Raw genomic sequence first — 12961 nt, 5'->3', positions numbered from 1 at the left:
TTTTTATACAAATGTTGAAATGTGGGATCCATGTACTATGTGAAATTCCTTTTCATTTTCTCGTTGAATCCCTGATCACCCCGCCCCCTAGGCCTATAATAGAGGGGTATGTATTTTTAACCTGAAGAGGCTGTTGAGTTCTTTTGTTAGTCTTTACTCAGGCTCACACCCACTCAGTCTCGCTTATCCCAGGCCTAATTTTCTTTCTCCGGAAGTTATAGTTAAAAATATGCCATCTCCATTTAAAGGTAGAATACTGTAAGCAATGTTGTTACTACCGTGTACTACCGTTTTGTTTTTTTTAAAAGGAAAATGTTCCAATACACCCCCTTTTCTCTCATGAGCTGAAGATACACAAACAATTAGACAGCGGGGGCAAAAGGACACAGTGACATATTAATGTTTTTTATTCCTCCAGTGGAGTGTGGTACCACGCACAGTTCACACACAACTAGAACTATGCTGTAAATTACTGCAGCTGGTCAGGTAATTGCAATTTTGTCAGTCTAAAATTATCAATATAATAATATATTAACAATATAATAATATATTATCAAAATATCATTTAATGTCTTGTCACTATTAATGTATCATATCAGCTGTTCAACACAGTTTAATGAGTATTTGCAGCAACCATTTCTTTTTAACACACGTTACTGCAGTATAAGGTGTAATTAGAGTATTTGCATCAACCATTTCTTTTTAACACACGTTACTGCAGTATAAGGTGTAAATAAAATGAACGCCCAAAGCATGCTCAGTGTCCTGGGTGACTGCTCTGCTCTGCTCTGTTGATGTGAACCCCGTAGGGATTGTTTCACCACTACTATTCCTCTTATAGTGGACATGCATGACCTCTTCTATAAATAGGATCAAACCCGCATGGCGAGCGGATATGGTGCCTGCGTTCCCACGACCCCGAGAGTGCCCGCCACAGCCGAGCCGGTCTTGGCACACAGAGTCAGGAGACAGCAAGGAATCCACCTCTTTGACTGTTATTGCCTTATAAAGCATATTCAGATCTGGGGGCCTTCATCACGTCACTGTTCAGGTGATGGTATCAGTGCTAGACAGCTGCTGACAAGCCAAATAATGTGCAAATAGACTCTGTTGGACGTGGAGTTTACCTGCGGGGACAAATTACCAGTCTGGACAAAACTGGAGTTCCTCCACCCGCTTTCCCCCACCCGCCTTCACCCACCCGCCTTCACTCAACACAGTCTGTTGTAGTTTTTAGGTTCTTTTCCAATTTCAACTCTTAGAAATATCCATAAAAAGTTACAAAAATACCCCCAATATTTGAGTTCAGGCTCCTGATGACCTAATCATTTCAGGTCCAACCCGTGGAGTGGAGGCATGTAATATACAGTGTGTGATGAACACATGAGGAAATCTTCTAAAATGAAGATGTGGCATTTGCTATTAATACACCTTACAAAACACTAAAAAAGCTTTTGCCATCTTTTCAGAGACAAATCAATGCACTGGGTCAGCACCTCCTCAGTGTAGGTGTCAATGCCAGTAAACTGTTTTACACTAGGATATTTAAGGGACTGAAGATGCCTGTCCTAATGCTTGCAAGGTAGCTAGCTAGTATACATCCGTATGACGCAATACTGTCGGCATTGCATGTCTCCTTTTGACTCTGCATGTGCCACAGTTCTTATCCCTTAGAGAGACCGTGACTTCCTGTGGTGCCCTCCCAGAGGCCAGGCTGGTGGAAAAGACTACACAAACAGAGAGGGCCTGCCACCCTGTGCCCACTCTCCCTCTCACACAGACAGGCGCCCTCCCTGTGCCCACTCTCCCTCTCACACAGGCCCTCCCGGGAGCGGAGGAGTCTTAATTGCCCAAGGCCTTGCAGGGAACGCTCTGACAACAAACAGTTTCATCATACAGTCTAAGGTGTTACCATAACTGAAGGAAAGAGTACAATAGAACCAAAGAACATTGTTTTTGTTGACTGCAGCTTGTTGCTTGTAGCTTGTGTACTATGTATAGCATCCGCTGATGACTTACAACTTTATGTATTCTATGTGTACTATATATAGTATCAGCCTGTCTATGTTGTTAAGCTACACAACCATGTGTGCGTCACAAAAACACATTTGGGTTGATATAATATAATATAATATAATATAATAGTGTTGATGTGTGGATCCTGCTCTCATTAATACCAAAGCGTTTAGAGACATATTTCTTAAATTACTTTAACGCGGCTATTATTTAACTGTCTTGAGGACAACATTCAACAATGCAGTGGATAAATCAACCTTTGATTAGCTAACACTGTTTAAGATACACTGTGGCACTGTTCCGGACACTCATAGGAAAATATTAGCCAATCATCACGGGTAGGGAAATGTTTTCCAATTATTGATTATTGACACCCTCTCATAGAAGGTACTTCACATGTCATATAATGCTGCACTGACATGGGAAACCAGGTTTCAGAAGACTGACTAAAATAGAAAGCCACGGTCTTGTTATTTGCATATTAATATCCACAACCTCGAAACCGAGTCACACTCGCCAAAAATCTCACGGAGTGTCTTCAGTATTTGTCTGAAGACTTTGTCGAAAAAAAAAAGTACAAATAGTGTAAGAATGCTAGTGAGATCCAACGTCAGGAAAATGAATCAATGCTTTGTGCACATACCGAAGAATTTGCATGAGATGAGTGGGTATTAGAATTTTAGAATGAATGTACTAACTTGAACTTAAAGTTTGATTCAGTGAAATGTGAACAGTAGGTTTCCTCTGTTGACAGGTAATAAGAGAGATAATCTATGATGAAAAAAAAACCTAATCCCTTGTTGACTGAAAGTGACTGATGCCTCCAAATGTGAGGTGTACAGTTAAAAGAGTACTGTCTGGCAAGATCATTAGCAAGCAAACATAGAGTAATCGAATTATGTAATAATATACTACAACATGATATAAATGGTTTGGGGAATTTATACAATAAAACTACAACATTAAACTGCATCTAACTGCATCTAAATGTTATAGACGACATATGAATTAACTTCTTTATAACTAAAGGTAATTGCAATAATGAGATTTATTTTTTCATGGTTTTAAGCTAAATCCTTACTTCCCCTTTGCACAAAACATTATGTAGTGCTTATCCGAATAAAAAGCCAGTCTTACTGAGAATTGTAGGGAGATAAATATTAAAGATTAAATATTTACCCTACTTAATATCATGCAGTGTTAAATAACAAATTCCTGCTGCTCAAACAACCATACATCTATACAGTCTTACTTGTTTATCACAATACTGTTCCCAGTTTACGGCAACTTTGTGGCCTACTAGGCAAGATTCTGTTAGCTGAGGGAAACTACACACAATCGATCCCATAAATGATATTATTACTCAGACAGGAACATTCATGAATGTTGTTCTCCATATGTCTCTCTCTTCCACCACCTTTCACAGCTGTATTTTGCTTGCTCACCTGTCACGAGTCTCTCCAACCAGCTGTAGTCTAAACATAGCCCACATCCATAGCTTTGACTAAGCAACTCCGGTCAAACGTCCAAGTGAACCACGCTTTTTATCTTTATACAAAGCATTTTGAAGTTGTTACCTTAAGGTGTCTTCAGAGTGAGCTGGTTTGGAGTTGTCTCTTCGGTCTGATATTGAAGCTGGGCAGATCGGTGTTCATTCTCCAGATGCGTATACTCTACCGTCCGTCTATTTGTAAATGAAACAGGAACGCCCACTCTGCTGTGCCATTGGTTTAGCGCTCTACTACGGGAGGCCGTTTTCAAACCTATTTTGAACAAGCGCCTCATAAACGTGGTGTGCGCCAGTGAATGAAGGCTGTCAGTGCTAAAACTTTAAATAGCCTTTCATCAGGAGTCCGTGACTATGTGACTGGCATATCTTTGACGCTATTGTTGGAATAGGTATTTTTGTCACTTTTGTCGTTTGCCATTTTCTTCAAACGAACATGAGCAATTCCGCCCTGGTAATAAATCTGCATAGTTTATGATGAACCATCGAACATGAATCCTCAAACATGTTAGCTTGATACAAGGCACTTTCGAATTTTAGGTTCTAAAAGACGTGTTTATCGAATTCTAAAAGATGCTTTGATAAAATGATGAGGTGTGGGCCTATGAGACAAGAGCCAATATTTGCTGTCTGGAAGACTAATGGTACCATATATAGTTTCATGAAACACTAACATCTCACTTGTCACCTACATATTTCTTCTTAAGATATGATCTGTCTCACAAAATGTCTTTGCAACCGCTTATCAGGGTAAGAGGTAGCTGGCGGAGGTAGCTTTATTTAGTTTGTGGCAGTCATTGCTGTGAGAGTCTGTCATGATGTCCAGTGTTTGATGCTCAGTGGGTTCAACATTTCCACTCACGAAAGGGTAGACAACACTAAGAGAAAGACTGAAGACTGAGGCCTTTACTGGGCACTATGGGCCCTAACGTGTGGAGCCCAACTGTCTTCATGAGATGTTTGTAGGAGATGAATTTATATTTAGGAGGGCTATTTCCATATCTACTGGCTCTTATTTTGGCATTCTGTCTCCATGACGACTGAGATCACTCTAACACTGAAAATACTAAATATATTGGAGCTGTGTATCAAACTTTAAAACTTAATGTGTATTCAAATAGTTGTTTTATGAAATTACTCTGCTGAAAAGTCTTAAACAGGTGTGCTGCATCTCACAACACCCCTTGCTGAAATGTGATGAAGAAGAAACATTGTGAATATTGGATCATCACCACTGCGCCATCTCTTGATGCTGTCTCCTGATTTCAATTCAGTTACACTTCCATGCTTAATAACTTGAGATAATTAGTATTATATAATTAGTATTACATTATTAGATATTAGATATTTTATTGGTTTTTCTGACCTTCGTGCTGATGGCAAGTGCTATGCTCCACAAATCAAGCTGAAGCATATCTGTTCCTGTTACATTGGTAAATGTCTTGACCTCTGTAGTTTAATATAACATTTGTGCTAAATGCATAAGAGTGAACAGGATATTTTTGGGTGAAATCAGCTCATCCTTCACTAAATGGTACATGTACTGGTTGCTGGCCACAGTATGAGTACATTTTGTTTTACACAAAACTAGAATAAACTCCTTTTTTGCATGTGGTGACATTCTTAAAGTTTGCAAAGGACAGACAATACCTTTGTGCTTTAAATGAGAATTATTTGGATGTTTGTGATGTTGTGGGCACATTTCATTGAGGCGAAACTACCCATTGCACCTTTAAAAATTGAGAACTCAGACATTAAAGCATGGTCAGCATTTTCATGTTTGTCATCTAAGAGAGGTCAAAGCCATGCATACATACTGACCGTTATATTTAGAGGCAATAATTCACACATTTATTTAGGAAACATTATTCTGAACTGTTTTTAGGACTTGCTGCATGTCTGTCATCGCATCTAAATATACATCCTGATGTGTTATTTCCATCGCCTGACAAACCCTGATTACTCTCCACAGCTCACTTTTGTAGATGAGTCCATTAACTCATTTACACGCGGCAGGGAGCAGAGGTCCTAGGTTGCTCTTGCTGCACGTCATCTGATGTAAGAAACAGCAACATCCTATCAGACTGCTGAAATTCCCTGACCCATAAAGACATGTCTGTCCTCAGCATTTTCCATGCTGGAGTGGGGTATTCATGCCCAACCACTGAAAACTAAAAACTTAAAATCTGGGGAAGTGGGAGCTAGAAAGAAAAAGGATGAAAATCTTATCCTGCAACAATGAGTTTTTCCATTTCTCATCCTACAGTTCTAAATTCCCACCCACAAAAGTGTCCTGGACATGCCTGCGTGGTGTTTAATCCAGACACACAGAAGATGGACATGCCTGCGTGGTGTTTAATCCAAACACACAGAAGATGGACATGACTGCATGGTGTTTAATCCAAACACACAGAACATGCATGCATGGTGTTTAATCCAGACACACAGAAGATGGACATGACTGCATGGTGTTTAATCCAAACACACAGAACATGCATGCGTGGTGTTTAATCCAAACACACAGAACATGCATGCGTGGTGTTTAATCCAGACACACAGAACATGGACATGCATGCATGGTGTTTAATCCAAACACACAGAAGACGGTTTCAGCCGAAGATGAATGAACCCTTGAGCTTCAAGCCAAATATGTTAGTCCTGATGCGCTACATTATAATGTGATGATAATTAACGAATGACTGTAACACATGCAGCGTGGTCTCTTACTGTTTGGCAAATTAGAAAAGAGATACTTTAACTTGTCTTTGTTGTTAGATGTGGGAACCTTTGGAAAGTGTTCATGATTAGACAAGTTTTGTGTTTTCCTGAAACTTCTCACTTCTGCTTTTGACAACATCAGTGGCCTCTACCTTTTGAGCATGTGGTGAGCTTGTCAGACTCAGAAATAGCCTCCATGGTTAGAATGCATATGTTAGAGCAATTCTTCGTTGTGTATACTTTTTTATAGCACCCAGCTTATCTTGTTCAGAGCAGCTTCTAGCTGGCCCTGCACTCCTTACCACCAACCTTGAGCTGCAACACCCCACCACCACCTGTTCTCTGAAAGGCAATTTACCATAACTGTGAAATGTTTGTCCCCTTTCAAATGAGTACTGTACTATTACCAAGTAGTTTTACACAAAAAGACAACAAACAAATCTAAATAGTTTGCAAAGCATTTACAGGGGTTATAAGAATACAGTAAGGGATAATTGGTAAGCCCTAGGCTATGACATCCGTTGTATTCACATTGGACTTTTAATTTTTTTTTTTCTGTTAATCTTTTATCTTACCTTTCAATAAGGTAACTAACACAAGGATCTTAATAAAGAACTTGGACTTAATGATGAGGTGACCAAAATGTAGGTTACCAAAATGGTATTGCAGCAAAGGGGTACTCTAAGTATTAATGTATAGGGGTTGAATACTTATCCAAGCAGAATGTTTTAGTTTTGAATTTATTCATTTCTAATTTTATTAAACAAATTAGCCTACTTCTGTAGCCTTTAGAATATATATAGTAAGGCATGTGTTCACAATGACAATATCGATTTGGATAATATGTGTGAGTATCATTTGTAATTGTGAACATGGTGATGAGTGTCCTGGGGGTTGAATACCACTGTACATGGATAGAACACCATAAACTGTCTGGTGGAGGTCACTTCTCCGTAAATGTGCAAAGATGTTTGAGTGGGATGGATGGGTGCTCTCATGCAACCCTTCTTACCCACAGAACTTTACAGACGCCCAACACACAAAGGCCTGAAGTGAGAAGAAAGTAATTAGGGCTGGCATAGACCACACTGGAAAACTACCTTTTTAAGCTACTGTCATGAGTTTTAGGTGTGATATTTACGTTGATCAAAACCTACTATTGGCTGGCCTGCATGAGCCTTACTCTGGCTATTCAGTGCACAACTCTACACAGTCAGTATACAGTATACAGTATACACACATATGGTCCTGTCAAAAAGTTCGGAGAGGCAGGGCTCACTGCATTTCTCAAAAACAACAACAAAATAACACATCACTTCACGGTCGGAGTGAGTCTGATACACAGGTTTAGGAATACTAAATCCACAGTTCAAGAATTGCGTTTTTCAAATGCTTTTGATGTTACTAAATGTTTGTTTTTTTATTCAACAAGCGCCTACATTACAAAGCCCAAATTAATGTGATGAGCGGATTGCTCAGCAATGTGAGGGTGCAGGCTCTTGGAGTGTCACCATAGCAACCATTGAAAAGTTAATTGGATTCAGAGAAGAGAATGAAAGCACATGCCTCACCACCCTGAAATCCCAGAGGCTCCATGTCTTTAACCCTACTAATACTAGCAAACATGCATCTGACATTGCACTGCTTTAAAACAATGGGACAAATTACGACTTTTGGGTGATAAATATACAACGCTTTAATAACGCATGGCTCTTGATCAAATCTGCTTCGTGCACACAGACAGCCTATTACTGAAAGACGATGACTATAAATACGCTGCGAAATGTATTACATAGTTATGACAGAAAAAAAATATTGCCTTAAATAAATGTAACTGCTTTTTAGTAAAAACAAAATGCATACGCCTGCGAATATTTTTGCAGAGTAATGGCACAAAGCCTAAATAATTCTGATGGAGTTCAGTGATAGCATAATTTATCATAATATAGGCTATTTTGGATATCTTATCTAGGAGGTAGACCTCTCTGGGACGAGCGAGTCGTCTCATTGTGTCGGAGAATCTGAGTGAAAAGTCCATTGTTGTAGCGAAGTTTTTAATCTGGGGATTTTAAGAACATCACATGCTCAGCCTGAGAAGTGACCGGACCTCTCCACGACGCACAAATGCACATTCCAACGCTCGTTTCTCCTCTCTTTGGTTGTTTTCCTACATCCAGCTAAATGGAAATCTAAAACGAATAACTGTTGACAAATCCAAACGCTGCAACCTCTCTGCGGGCACCTGCGGCACCATTTTGAGGAGCTTTCCGCGAGGGAGACCATTCAACTTTGTTTTTCGGACGGAGGCGAATTATTTCTGCAGTTTCAAGGATTTATTTCACCCTAAAAATGACTTACACGTATAGCCAACGATCTTTAATGGTACTTGCTTTATTAGGGGTTCTGTCTGCAATTATGTCCTTGCTATCAGCCCTCTTGATTTTCCAACTTCAATCACAACAAACGAGTGTCAGGGAATCTACATCGTCTGTCGTTCCCGTTGAAGTTTCACTTGTTCTCTTGCCAGTTTCAACAGTTCTTACTGCTTTGTCTTTGACACTAAACCTGAGTTCTGTAGTGGTATGCCTCCTGCATAGCTATTTCACCGCCGAGATTTGCAGAGGGGATGAAGACACGGAGAGGTAACATTTGTTGTTCATACACATACACCGTGGAATCAAAGAATGTTTTGATGACTTTATACAAGACTTTAAACACGCTAAAATATTATTCAGTTCATTAGTAGCCTAATGGGTAACCCCATAATGCCAATGCGCCCCCTCATTCAAACTGAATACAATTCTCATTGTGCTTACCATTCATGACCCAACGACCATTCCCACATTCTAAACAGGCTAGTACTTTCATACAATTTTCATTGTGTAAAACTAATTTAACGTAGTGGTCACAAACATTGACCATCTAATGCACATATACCCCAAAAGCATGACTGACTGGTTTGATTAACCTTTTCTTCATTCCTCTGCAGAGCTGACTGGTTTCTATTGGACAGTAGAGCTGTGCGGCATGTGGCCATAGGTTTATTCTGTCTCGGTGTGTCTATCTATCTAGCAGGTAAGCAAAACACATTGTTCTTACATAAATGTGTAACTTTGGTTCCATATCAGCGGTCCCCATCGTAACTTATAAAAAACTGTCTAGCTCTGCGAGGGTTTTCTGACCCGAAAAGGTCAGGCCCCTGAAAGGAAGAAGCTGAAGTGGAGAGCTTATTACAAAAGTAATTTTAATCATTACTAAGCAAATTTAAATTATAATCATACCAAACATTTGCAGTGAAGCCAATCTCAAGTTAGATTTTTTTTTTAAAGAATAAAAGAAATGATAAAAAGGAAAGCAAAAGTTAAACTCATTGAAAAATCTCAGGTTGTCAGTCAGCACCTCAACCTGCAGCGAGGTCTGGTCAAATTCCTTGAGAGCAGTATGCACGACTGAGAACAATTCCTTCTTTTATAGACATCCCCAAACAGGCATTCTAATGGCAGGCCTGGCCGAATGACAGGTCTCCCTTGTGGGGAGGTCCTTTTTTGAGGGGTCCTGGTCTGCTGATGTAATGGCAGCACTCTCACAAGATTAAGGGACAAGGGACCTTTTGAACCCCCCACCTCTTCAGTGCAGAGTGAGAGGGCCTGTAGGGCCGCCGCTTCACATTCCAGAACCGTGCTTCTCCCCCACTTCTTTTGACACCGCAGTCTCCACCGTTCTTTTCCTTCAAAAGAGTTAACACAACAAAAACAGGGTAAATCAGTACCTCAACAATGGCAAGGGTGTTATAAATATTTAACGGAGCATATTCTCTCTGTTGCAGCCTTGTCCATCTACATGCTCTTAGTGTTTGAGAATGAGACGGGCATCGCCAGCGTGTGCGTCCTGTGCTCTGGAATCCTTGTGCTGTTGATCATAGTGGCACACTCCCTGGCACGAGCTGCCCGCACCGCCCGGCAGTACCAGAGCGAGCACCCCCACACCATGTACCAGAACGAGCCTGAGATCAGCCCCGGTGCCCACCCTCCTGAGCCTGGCCACGAGGACAAAACCAGGGGCCAGCGCAGCCAAGCCGGCCTGCAGCGCCAGCTGTCCTACCCTCCCTGCCCTAACGTGAGACAGAAGCAGCAGCAGTACGCTCCGTCCAGTGGGGTGCCCAGCCATACCAGCGAGAAGGAGAGCTACAGTGGCAGCGGAGGAGCCCCGCGCATGCACCGGACCCTGTCGGCTGAGTCCGGCCTGCTCCAGTCCCCGTCCAAGCCCTGGAATGGCATCAACAGTGAGATGAGGACTGTGCTGGCGCGGAAGTCAGGTGCCATCGGCAAGGACTCCACTCTAGTATGATCACCACTGACCCAGGGGCCAGCCTGTATTCAGACATCAGTAGTTCCACCTGCCAGTCACACAGCATTTATGAATGGTCATAAATGCTGTATAATGTATATGCTTTGTACCGTCTATTGACATAACAAAGAATGAGGAGGTTATTATGGTTTACACAACACTGACAGTGCTTAATGGATCATGTGGAGTCCCCATGCAACACTTCTCTAACTGTTGATCAAGCTGAACCGTGAAAATGCTTTTGTTTGATATTTTTGTATTGTTATATTAACTTATTAGTTTCCTGTCAGTAATGTAATTTTCCATACTGGCCCGAAATAATTTCCAATAAATACAATTTGCTTTTGTCAGTCTATTTGTAAAGTATTTTGTATTCAATAATTTAGTGTAACAATTCTAATAGGTATTCTAAAGGACCTAAAGAAACAATTTAACCATAGACTAGTTGAAACTGTTAGTTTTTAAAGCCTGTCTGACCCATTGACTTGATGGATATAAACAGCACTGAGCTTTGAAATAAAACCAGTGACCAAAAGAAGAATTTATGGCACATCTTGTACACACAGTCCAATGGAACTTGTGTTCACTTGACACAGATCTACTACAGCTGAGATATGTGGTCAGTGATCAAATGAGTTGACCAGCTCACTCACTCAGCCGACACAGAAGCCTCTTAACTATCACAGGGAGTCACCGAGTCTTCATTTTCTCTATTCTTGTAACAATGGCCTCAAAAGTCTCAAAATATATGTTACGAAGTAAGCCCACTTTACTGTTAAATACAGTTTTAAACACTGTTACCATTTCTATGTTGCAGATCATGGACATGAAAGGAACTGGTGGAGAAACTGGTCTTACTGTTAGTCAGCCAAGATAGGCTTTAAACTGATGCCAAATTGGACACTAAATTGATGACTTTTGATGTAAGACATTCCTGCAGAGGAGTAGTAAAGTTTTCCACTGGTGAGCACATGTTGATTAAGGGGGTACTAACCTCGGAATCAGTTTCCCATTGGTCAGTGGTCAGGAGGCAGAGGATGGGCAAGGGTCAAGGGGGGGTGTAGTGGGGTTCACATCACTAACGTGTCATTACACACATAAAAACAAACAGAAACATGACAACAAATGAAACAGAATGAACTAAGTTAAAAAAATAATAATCAAGAAACAGATGGTCATGTTGGGTGGAAAAAAGTTCAATGATACCATCACATATGAAAGATAATAGAACAAAAACTCAAATGAGAGGCCAACAGAACATGTTTAACTTGTCTGTTATAGTCTGTGTCCATCCTTTGGTCAGTGTGCTTTTCTTTGTTTAATAATACAATTTGTAATGTTCATTTCGTCTGAATGATAAATTACGTGAATGATGACCTCTACCTGCGGCCTTGGGTATTGTTGATCTGGTCTTTCATAGAGATGGCCTGACGAAGCAATCCATCTATGCTTTTGAAGTAGAGACTGCTGTTGGTCATGCTTTTAACAGCGCTGTGGAGAAAATGTAATAAAAAATGTGAGGCCTACTGAAATAACACTCTTAAAAAGACCATGGAAACATCTTTGTTTGATAGTCCATACACTACCTGCATGCATACTCCACTGAATAAATGGCCCCTTGACTTTGCTCTTCCCAGCTTTGCATATCTGACTGTGAAAGGAGAACAATTATTTAAAAGACGCCCTAGATTGGCTCCACCATTTCAGAATGGTATAATGCCACAACAGCACGGCAATGACATTGAGTGGCAATTTTCTTGTGTAAAAGAAATTATCCCGGTTAAAATAACAGGTCTGTAAATAATGATAATAACATGCATGGAGAGGAATCAAAATAGAAAAGACGACATAAACTCACTTTGTGTTGTACTAACTCTGGAAGTGACCTCCTGACATGCTCCTGTAATCTGTACAGCGCAACTGACGGTTCGTTGGCCAAAACGTACATACTTTCCGTGAATTTATCGGTCACTGGAATACAGATAAATTACATTTTAGTTAGATCACTTGCTGTAAAATATATCATAACAAACTGCATGCACTGATGTCAGTCAGCTGACTACTAGCTGTTCGCTAACGTAAATTAGGACAGGTCGTCAAAAGACTAGCAGCGTCCACAGATATAACATTAGCTGTTTATGATAGTTATTAAATATGTACCTCTTTTAACTTTAAGCTGCATTTCCTGGTCATCCATTTCGACAAATAAAAACCGAAAATTGTGCGTCTCTGTCTCAGTCTTGGCAGTAATGTCGGTCTATTTTGCTTTCTTTGTGCCCCTGGAAATTGGTCCGTTGTTCCTCAAAGGCACTGGAAGTACAGTTCCCAGGTTATGATATTCCACGGCGAGAAATATTTTAAACTGATCACAGT

The 12961-nt window shown here is 40.5% G+C and overlaps 3 protein-coding genes across 4 annotated transcripts in view; 1 reads left to right on the top strand and 2 right to left on the bottom strand.

The window, feature by feature from the left end:
• Nucleotides 1-3705, bottom strand: part of mef2b (myocyte enhancer factor 2b) — an 11168-nt gene extending 7463 nt beyond the window's left edge. Inside the window, exon 1 of the mRNA XM_012815584.2 lies at nt 3594-3705. The gene's annotated coding sequence lies outside the window, so the exon portion shown is untranslated. The remainder of the gene's footprint in view (nt 1-3593) is intronic.
• A 4042-nt stretch (nt 3706-7747) lies between these two features.
• On the top strand, nt 7748-10814 carry tmem221 (transmembrane protein 221). The gene is made up of 3 exons (XM_012815590.3): nt 7748-8883; nt 9231-9316; nt 10068-10814. The coding sequence occupies exons 1-3, from the start codon at nt 8591-8593 to the stop codon at nt 10586-10588; spliced, it is 900 nt and encodes a 299-aa protein (XP_012671044.2). The 5' UTR covers nt 7748-8590; the 3' UTR covers nt 10589-10814.
• On the bottom strand, nt 9469-12937 carry borcs8 (BLOC-1 related complex subunit 8). 2 transcript variants are annotated; one of them, XM_031574769.2, is made up of 5 exons: nt 12749-12937; nt 12447-12559; nt 12175-12239; nt 11972-12079; nt 9469-9968 (listed from the first exon to the last, which is right to left on the bottom strand). In XM_031574769.2, exons 1-5 carry the CDS (start codon nt 12783-12785, stop codon nt 9905-9907), a joined length of 387 nt encoding a protein of 128 aa, XP_031430629.1. In that variant the 5' UTR covers nt 12786-12937; the 3' UTR covers nt 9469-9904. The 2 variants fall into 2 exon arrangements, with proteins under 2 accessions (XP_031430629.1, XP_031430631.1); XM_031574771.2 differs by lacking the exon at nt 9469-9968 and adding an exon at nt 11582-11666 and having other exon boundaries at nt 12749-12936.
• Nucleotides 12938-12961: the final 24 nt, after the last annotated feature.

Source organism: Clupea harengus, chromosome 10 (genome assembly GCF_900700415.2).
Source record: "Clupea harengus chromosome 10, Ch_v2.0.2, whole genome shotgun sequence".
Classification (NCBI taxonomy): Eukaryota; Metazoa; Chordata; class Actinopteri; order Clupeiformes; family Clupeidae; genus Clupea; species Clupea harengus.
The sequence above is the reverse complement of the archived record's forward strand: the minus strand, read 5'-3'. Positions and strand labels throughout refer to the sequence as shown.